Here is a 10,000-nt window from a genome sequence, read left to right as displayed (position 1 = left end):
GTTTTATATTCGAGATGACACCTATTACGCCGTGGTACTGTAGAAAGTGAGCTTTTATCGCAAACTTTTCCTTGAAAGTATCAAAGGTTAAAAATTGTGAATCCTCTTCCAAAAGGTCACGTACGAAGTAAATACCTGCCGAGGAGCAGTTACGATAATGGATAGGCTTGTTGTCAATTCGAATAAGAGAGTTTTACCAAATTGGTGTTTCGCCCAAATTGGAAAATTGTTTTTTGAAATTCATAAGTGACCACGTTTCGATAAGATCTTCAGTAAAGGGTTCTTCTATTCCCAAAGAGGCAACATCATCCGAAATAAGGTTTCCTTGCAAAAGAAGGTTAAGGTCGTGACCTGTTAGGGAGAACTCTACAAACAGCTTCCATTTTCCTCTGTTATGGGGATCTGGATATCGCTGAATTGAAACTTTGTAAATCTAGCATTTTGAGGCCACCTTCGGCAAAGTTATTGATTGTTTCTGTTCTTTTAAATTTTGCCATCCCATAGGAACTTAAAAAAGACATATTTTATTTCTTTAAGGTCGTGATGCGACGATGGTAGAGGGGACAAAATGTAAACTAGATGCGAAGCAAGCAAACTTTTAATGACCGTTATTTTCCCAAGAAGGGTTAATCTTCCAAATTGCCAAGTATCAACTAACCTACAAATCTTTTCCTTTTTTCTTCACAATTCAGTGTTAAGGATTCGCCTTTAGTTGTAGGGAACCAGACCTCTAAAGCCTTGACTTTATTAGCAGGCCACAAAATATGTTGAAAACCCGGGATTACTCTTCTTTGCAAACGCGAAGAGCCAATCCAAAGAGCTTCTGTTTTTCCGTAACTGATTCGTAAACCAGAAATAGTCGCGAAAGAACCTAACAGACTAAAGGACTGGCGAACTGAGTTATCTGAGCCATCTAGAATCAAGGTTGTATCATCTGCGTATTTACTTAGTTTACACACAAACGCCCTTGATTTGATCATGGTTTCTTATGGCATTTCCCAGTATTTCAACACATAGAATGAATAAATACGGGGATAAAGGACAACCTTGTCTGACACCTCAAGTAAGATTGAAAAAAGGCGGAAGACCAACCGTTATTTTGAATACAGCTACTTATATTCTGGGCTTCTTTTGCTCAGCAGACTGACTGGCGTATTCCTAATAAACTATTTTCACATTGGAGAAATCTCGAGGGAGTGGATTTAGAATCAATTGTTTCTCATGGGTGAGATCGGACGTCAGCTCGTAAAGGCGCCTCTGGCTGCCGCTATTAGTCCATATTTAATCTCACCCACCCACCCACCCACCCATGTGTGCGTATAACCACCCTTACAACAACTTGGGACCAGAGGGATGCTTGATGTGATGCGCAACGAAAGTAAGGACGACACGAAGTAAAATACTTTTTTTTATTTTTCGAGCTTCTGGACCATCGACTGGACATATTTCACGAGATACACGCATTCAAATTTGTCGCCGAAAGTTTTTTGGCTCAATGCACCACTGTCTATGACAGGGTCAAAAAATTTATCGTTCGTTATCATCGCACTACGCGACAAAAAGGTATCAAAAATACTCACAGAGCACTATTCTAATGGCCAGGATACCACTAGCAACAACGTTGTGACTACGAACACTCCACCCACCCTACCCATTTGGACACTGACTACCACTTGAGGTGTACTCCTCAAGTACACCTGCCCAAAGCCACACCGAAGAAGCATTAACTAAACTTAAAAGTGGCCTACTTAAATTTGGAATTGTTTTATATTTAGGGGCGTTACTACGGTTTTCGTCGAATTTAACTTGCACAAATCAGAGCTATAATTTCTCCATTCCTGCGCACATCCAAGCACTTCGTATTATTCACAGGCGTCTTGTTACCCAGACATTTTAAGGGCATTTCCTGACTGTCACGAGCGCCCGGCTTTTGGAGGCAGTGCGGGTGGAGGAGAGTCATCGTGATTGGTTAATTTAGTAGGACTGGCCGGGGGTTCATGATCTGAGAGTAACCTTGGTGGTCTCGGAGGGGGAATACGCCGTATCCCCCTATTTGGTTCCCTAGGAGGGATTGGGGGAGCAGCGTCATCGTCGTGACTAAGGTGTTGAAACCTTTCTAATGTCACTGCTCTTCGAGGAACTGAAGGAACGGGGGGAGTACTTGGCAAATTCAGAGATGTTTGCCGACAGACTCGTGACCCGGCATTCTCGGTCGATCTTTCAGGGCCATTCACCGAGGCCGCCCGAGCTTTCCTTGGCGGTATGATGGGAGGCGGAGCCTCTTTCTCCGGAAAGTTCTCGATGTTAACATAATCAGGCTCCAAGTCGTCTAAAGGCGGTGTTTCCTCCACAGTTTCCGGAAGCGGGAAAGACAATGACGACGTAACCGTTCGAGGAGTGCTCGGCGATAGCGAAGAAGTTGACGATAACCAATCGCTGTCTGGAAGGAAGATAGACGAAGCCTGCGAAGAAGACCTTCTGAGGCCTGTTTGTGTGGCAATCGAGAGTCGCGACTGCAGATATGTGGGCTTTGTCCCTGGAGATTTCAACGAATAATCGGTTTTGCGAGGCTGTAACAGAAAAACAAACAAGGACCCGCTGTAACTCCGGATTAAAAAATTTGAATATAGCTTAAAAAGTAACAATTCAAAAACCCTTGGCTGAGGTTCTATATTCCAGATGTCTGCTTGCGACTTCTAATTTTTCAGGGGTTTATCTAACGTTAAAACTGTTAAGTGCTGAGTATTTAGATTTACGCGAGCGCACTTGAAAACTCTTGGCCTTTAAAGTTAAATGGACGTGCGGGAAACAGTAATTTTTGTTGCCTTCGTCCTCGACATCTGACCTAAATGTTCTCAATAACAGCGAAGTCGGCGAGGCGCGAAGGAGCGTTTCTTGCATCGCGTGCTTCGAAGAAGCAACTTGCTTGCGCGTCTGGTGCAAAAATCTGATTTGGCTACGACTTCGAGAACGAGTTTCAAGGCAATCACTTGTTAACCAATTCTTGCAATAAAACCCTTCGGCATTTGCCACGATTTTCCGAATGCAAAAAGAACAGGGGCCGGTTCCTGAAAGGTGTAATAACTCTATTCCAGGGATAAATGTGCCTTATTCCAGGGGCCGGTTCCTGAAAAGTGTAATAACTCTATTCCAGGGATAAATGTGCCGGAATAAGGCACATTTATCCCTGGAATAGAGTTATTACACCTTTCAGGAACCGGGTCCTGGAATACCTTTATCCCCGGAATAAATCCTCTTGTGTCAGAATAGCAGATTTATCCCTGGAATAACTGTTATATCTGGTATAATTTATTCCTCCTTCCATGCAGGAACCGGCCCCAGGAGAATAAACTGATGGTTGCCAAACGCAAATAAATACACCAAAACAGTAAGGTTGACAAATAGTCCTGTTACTTTATAAAGAGCCCCAATTTGGTTCGCCATTGACGCCTCTTATTATAACTTGAGGTATTTCCATTTTCGAACCAGTCTCGGCCATTGGAGAATGGGCCTGTTCTGTGTCATCGTCAGGTTTTATTTTAAAGTTCAGGGGTATCTGTGGAGGCTAATTGTTTGAAATAGGAATCTTGAACTTGCACTCAAATTCGCAGTCAAATCTGAAGATACCGAATACCCGTATTTAAGCTGCAATATACCGTATACCCGATTTAAAAAGCCCCTGTATACCGTATACCCAAAAACCCCAGCCGACCCTCGGAGCTCACTGCGAACCTACAAAACAACTTACGTGTTTCACAAGCCTTTCGCAGTTTCGCGGCTCAATATCAAGAGACAACTGATACAAATAGTCCTCCATTTCTGAATCATTTCGTCCCTCAAACGGATCAAGATCCTCTAGGTACTCCTAAACAATAAACCGTCCATGTTAGTTTTCGTACTAAATGATATATTGACTACGGAAGGTAATCCCTGTTTGAAAACAATCTAATTGAAAACTTTTAAGGTTGAGTTCCTTTCCCAAATAAACGTTAAATAAAAATTACTAATTCACTTAATTAGCTGGAAGAAGAAGCTCACCAATGAGAGAGTGTTGCAAATGGTAGGTGAAAATCGCAGATTGTTGTATACGATTCAGAGAAGGAAAACAAAATATTTTGGACATGTCATGACACACACACAATGCACCCGTGTTACACAATCTAAATGGGTAATACCCACGTAATCTAAATTTAGATTATTGGGTGCAAGCCATCTCAGATGATCATCCGAGTCATCCAAGCAACTCATTAAATATGCGTTTCCTCTTTCACTTCATTTACATGAAGTTACCCTATACTTAGAAATTTTCTCGTCAGGAAAAAAAAGGGAAAAAAAGCAAATTTTTTGTTTAAGATGATCGACGGACATGGATGACAAAAAGGTTGAACCTAGTCCGTTTGCCCCGCGTAAGGAATCATCGATAACCACCACACCATCGAAGCACGCTGCTGAATGAAGGCGAATTTTATATTTAAATAGAGACCCATTACCAATATTGAAAGCTAATCGATTTAAGATGGGTGCTTACTTAGAATGGGTGTTTAGACTTAAACAGTTTATCAGTACTATTCAAAATGGGTGCTGAGACCTAAATACGGTGCATGCATGGTTGGTTAACTCGGATGATCATCTGGGATGGCTTGCACCCACTGATCTAAATTTAGATTATGTGGGTATTACCCATTTAGATTGTGTAACAATGGTGCACAATGATTTGCTGAGAGTAATAATGGAAAAAAAGTTGAAGGAACAAAAGCAAGAGGACGACAGAGAAAAATGTATTTAGATGATATTTGCACCAATCAGAAAAAGAAAAATGTTATTATTAGGAAGTATTAGGACGGAGAAAGTATCACATGACCTCCTACCTCCCCAAGAGATGGAACTCAAGTTTTCACGAAATTACTGCCCACAACATGATTTATCATTGTTAACTATACAGCAGAATGCCCCTTATGTCTACTTAAGTCCAAGCATTTGCTATCTATTTCTGACAACGAGATAAGTCAGAAGCACACATGACCTTGAAGCGTGTAACTTGCACCTCTTTTCCTTGGAACAAAGCTGGGGATTTTTGGGATTTTATGCCCAAATATGCTTTGGTTTTATGATTATTTAACACAGTGATTGGTTCAAAGTTGTCGCGCAACTTTTTCAACCAATCAGAATTGAAACCAAAACCAAACGTGGCTCGCGCGTGCACATTTTCCCGCGCTTTTAGTATCACGTCGACGGCAAACGCCAGAAACAAATTTGCGCTTTTTCCAAAGACAAAGAAACTTGATTTTAGCTCGTAATTGTTTAAATTGTCCAGAAAAGGGCGAGGATCATTTCTATCTTTCTCAAATTTTCACACTTGTACGACAAGCAACAGCCTCGCGTTTGCCCTTTCACCTAAACTAAAGGCTGGTTTACACGTGACGACGCAAGCAAAAGCAAAAGCGACATACGCAGACGCAGTAGCGTTTTGACAATTGGTACCTTTCATTAGAACAAAAGACACCAATTAACAACAAGTTAATGCGCCTGCGTACGCTGCTTATGCTTATGAGTGCGTTGTACGTGTAAACCAGCCTTTAATCTCGCAAAGATGTCAGCCGCTTACGGCAATAAAATGTTCCTTTTGAAGACAGTACGGTTGATTTTGATATTGCTGAATTTCGCCAGTGATCTCAGCCACTTTTCGCCTGTTGAGAGAGAGACAAAAAAAACGGAAGTTAATCGCTTAAACTGAATGAACCTTTTGTAACTTTCTTTACCATTTCAAACAACAACTTACCTTTTACTAAAATTGATTATCCCTGGGGGATAGTTTGGAAGAAAATCCGGATTGCCTTCCTCCGTTTTCAAAATATTTGTCAAGTACATACCTATTTGAAACAAAAACATGCGGTCTTGAAATTGAAAATGAAAACAAAATCATCATATTCAGAGGACTATTAGTGGCATAAGTAGTACGTGAAGTCTAACTAGGAAACGGATCCAACAGTCTTCAAATCTCAAATTCAAAACGACCACAAGCGCTTGTAATGCAAGTACTTGTAACCCTTGCTAGGCAATACTTACGTCTGAAAATTTACACACCTTCCAAAGACAATGTCTACAGCCTGGCTCCATGTTTCGCATTAATGCTCTAACTCTGACCTTAACAAAATGTCGCATCCTCTTTCACTTCTTTGAATTTTACATGAAAAGCGTAATTTTACCAAGTCAGTAGTTCACAATTGTAACTACTGCCGAAGCAATTGGCTTACTGATAAAATACAAAACTCAAGCCTATTAATATTCCCGTAATTCACCACAAGCTACACGAACGACATGCGTCTCTAAAACCTGCTTTTCACTAGCGACGCAAGCACAAGCAGCTTACGCTAGTGAAAACAAACGTCGACATATGCAAAAAAATCAACCACGGCATCCGACATTTTGTTTAAATGCCCAGAGGCGGGGAATCTGGGACGAGTGCTTTGATTGGCCAGATTTCCTTGTGCGTTTGCTGCGCTTCGTTTTCACACGACGCAAGCAAAACGCAAGCACAAGGAAAAGGAAACATTTTGATCCTTGCGCTTTGTGCTTGCGTCGCTAGTGAAAACCAGGCTTAACGTTTCGTCGTATCTTACCGAAGAAAGGCACGCATGGCGGGTTTATGGAGCGTAACTTTTCAATGTACTTCTTGTAATGATCCTGGCTAAGTTCTTTCGCCTCCTCTAAGATCTGACTTCGTCTAGCGGACAGTTCCTGCCACCAGAAACGCGACGATTCAGAGCAGAAAGTTAAGGAGTGAAACTTAGCGGGTTGTAAACATACATTAATTTTAAAGGACGATTCAGAGCAGAAAGTTAAGGAGTGAAACTTAGCGGGTTATAAACATACATTAATTTTAAAGGACGCAAGATGTATCAAGAAAAATACGAAGTAAAACTAAATGGAACATTTTCATGCGGGTATGGCCTTGGCGGAATTGGAGGCTGGCTCTGATTGGCTGCTGAAAGATCAATTCTTGCTGCACTTGGGCGTTTATGATTTGAGCAAGAAAGCAGGGTATGTTGTTTTCAGACAATGGGTGGTTTGCAACCAATCTCTAGAAACACAGATACAATGATGTAATGTACAATTTTCCCTTTTAACCTGTTTTCACACAACCACATTTACATTTCCAAGTATCTTTTATCCTTTAGAGATAATTAGTATAAAAATTTGGGAGACACCACTGCCCTGGCGCGAGAAATGTTCTCTTCCGGTGGACGTCCGCGTCTTAAAAACGCGCGTGCTTAAGCTCTCTAATAACACACCGGTCCCGTGTCATTCCGCGAGTTGCTTTCCCGGACAACGGCCGTTCACCGAGTCTAGTATGCGCGTTGCCACGGAATGTTCACAACGTTACAGTCAAAGAAATTATTTCCGTCGTTTTTTACGTTTCTTTGTTCGACAAGATGCAACAATTTAACAAATTAATAAGGACGAAGGCAAATGACTCGTCCCTTCCTGTTGCATGTTGGTTCGTGAAAACAAAAATAACCTTGAAGAGATTTACTTTCCGATGTGGACTCGAGCATACTCGTCAAAAACCGAGTGCTCCTTTGCAGGAGTCGAACCTACCAGCTCCGATTACTAGTCTGGATGCTCTATCTCTGCTCTACGAACTCGTGGAAGCCAGGTCATTAAATTATAATCATGCGACAATTGTCACGCCATGCTGCTAGGATCTAAATTTTATGGCGTGACAATTGTCACACGAACCCAGTTTCATGGCCTGGTTCCCACGAACTAGTAATTGGAAGGTCGTAGGTTCGACTCCTGCAAAGGAGCACTCGGATTTTTACGAGTATCCCCGAGTCAACATCGGCACATCAGTACAGTCGCGAAAAGTAATTTTGGCATGAAAGAAAACGTCGGCCTTACCGCAAAAGTATGCTGAAGTCGAAAGACAGGAGATGAATTGATTGCACTAACTACTTCTAAGATTCCATTGAAATTGTTTAATTCTTGAAAAACCTGCAGTAAGAAAGATCATAAAGTTAGAGTGAAAGAAAGAAAAATTATATGTAAGCCCGAACACTTGAAGAATTCGGGTCTAGCGCTTGTGTGAGATTAAGACCAGAGAAAGAGCCAGTCTGAATGTTACGTCTTGTTTGGAAATGGGATCCAACAAGGCCGAAAAGTGAAAATGTATCTCCAGCAAAAAATGTAACCAAAGACCTACATACAAGGTCAGGCAGGGAGGGGATAGATATTGGGTATATATCTTATTTTGCAGAAGTTGAACATATGCCACAACTGTTACAGTTAAAGGATAAGATGGCTGCCGTAACTAATGGTTTCTTTGCGTTCCAAGTAATTTTAATCACACTTGAAAACTTCATTCTACTCAAAGATAGTGCTACGCGTCCAAACAACCTTTCCATTGTGGTTGCACATCTTCACTTGCTGCAAGATGGCATTTTCAACACCCACGGCTTGCATAGTAAAGCGAGATATCCAGAAGACTCTGTTTTCACCTGGTTTTCTTAGTTTGGGCCCATTTCAATACTAACGCAGACTCAACGATGCACTTCCTGCGATTCAAAAGTACCGACACGAGACAGACTGCAAAGGAGAGCCCTTTCTTTCTTTCATTCATACACAAATGATGAAAAAAGTACGTCAAACGTCTTCATACTCACTGTTAGGATATCAATAATTCTGTTTAAAACCGCTACTCTTTCCTCTAAGTTGGGAAATTCCAACATGCTTTTCTCGAACCACAAAGTGATCTTGTTCGTGTGGTGAATCATCTTCAAAAGATTTGGAGACGTCAAATGTTTGATGTCTTCCTTTGTCCAAACGCTTCCCACCAACTCTGATGGGCGGACGGCTCTGGAAGAAAGCAAAAAAAAAAAAAACACGCTGTCGGAATGTCATGACCAAAAATCGACCAGGAAAAATACTATATCCTCGCTGCCCGTCACTGAACAACAACAACACCAACAGGTCTCGGTTGTTCGAAGAGTGGATAACGCTATTCGCCTTTCGGACTGAACAACAGACGCAAGTAACTAATTCATGGGAGAGACCCATGGACTGCAGAGCTGTCAACAAACATCAGGGGAGGAGGGTGGGGCAAAAGCAAGCAAGAGCCGTTCCAGGGTTGACGGCAGGGGAAAGTGAAATCAACACTGCATTGAAATTCCTAACAAATTAGGCCACCCCGAATGCACTCAAGGGCCACGAGTTGACTGGCTGGCCCGTTTGTACTAAGGACCTGTTTCTGGGACTACACAATGCACACTCATTGAGGGGGAAGAATAGAGGAGCCTTATAGGGTGATAACGGCTTTTTCCAAGCACCTGCTAAAAAACTAGAGGCTAAAAATGCGGATTCTCTTCTTTGTAATTCTTTTGTATAACATATAAGACGATCCTACAGATGTTTTCAGCTACCTTCTCGAGATATTTCTGAAAAGGAAAGCAATTTGTATTCACTTTGAACTTCGGTTTGTTTCGAATTTCGTTTCTCACAATTGCATATCTTTTCCTATTCTGCAAAAAGACAAGTTTAAAATTTATACCCTAATTACTTTGTTTGAAGGAACGCGATTTGTCTACGCATGCGCATCAAGAGAAGGCAGCCCAATTAGGATTCGAACTCGGTATCACTTCATTCAGAGGCAATAGCGATGACCACAAAACCACGAAACACTACGTGACGGACTAATGGGGAAACATGTATTAAAGAATTTTATAAAATAATTAGGATAGTACGCGCACTCTCATTGGTCTACAGCTGTGTTTAGATGAGAGCATGTAAACACGGCTGTGACATCACACGGATTTTGATTGGTTGTGTGCTATCAGAGGCGCGTTTTGATTGCCTGGTAGGAAATATGAGCGTGTATCAAGAAAATCTGTTTAAATCGAGAAGTAAAAAAACAGCATTTTCCTTTATTTGTTGAATTACTTTTGAGAAATATTTTATAAAAGCAATAGAGGACTGTTTCCGTGTTTACATAGTGTGATCTAAA

The 10,000-nt window shown here is 41.5% G+C and overlaps 1 protein-coding gene across 2 annotated transcripts in view; it reads right to left on the bottom strand.

The window, feature by feature from the left end:
• Window positions 1-1,395: 1,395 nt before the first annotated feature.
• The window catches only part of LOC137978712 (son of sevenless homolog 1-like), a 50,306-nt gene continuing 41,701 nt past the window's right edge, over window positions 1,396-10,000 (bottom strand). For both annotated transcript variants that reach the window (XM_068825732.1, XM_068825733.1), the window contains exons 26-32: window positions 8,664-8,856; window positions 7,903-7,995; window positions 6,621-6,738; window positions 5,780-5,870; window positions 5,606-5,687; window positions 3,749-3,865; window positions 1,396-2,570 (exon numbers count right to left, since the gene is read on the bottom strand). In XM_068825732.1, the coding sequence (XP_068681833.1) occupies window positions 1,914-2,570; window positions 3,749-3,865; window positions 5,606-5,687; window positions 5,780-5,870; window positions 6,621-6,738; window positions 7,903-7,995; window positions 8,664-8,856 (1,351 nt within the window). In that variant the 3' untranslated portion in view covers window positions 1,396-1,913. The remainder of the gene's footprint in view (window positions 2,571-3,748; window positions 3,866-5,605; window positions 5,688-5,779; window positions 5,871-6,620; window positions 6,739-7,902; window positions 7,996-8,663; window positions 8,857-10,000) is intronic.

The sequence above is a fragment of the Montipora foliosa genome, chromosome 12 (assembly GCF_036669935.1).
Source record: "Montipora foliosa isolate CH-2021 chromosome 12, ASM3666993v2, whole genome shotgun sequence".
Taxonomy (NCBI): domain Eukaryota; kingdom Metazoa; phylum Cnidaria; class Anthozoa; order Scleractinia; family Acroporidae; genus Montipora; species Montipora foliosa.
Note: the sequence above shows the minus strand (reverse complement) of the source record. Positions and strands in the feature narration are given on the sequence as shown.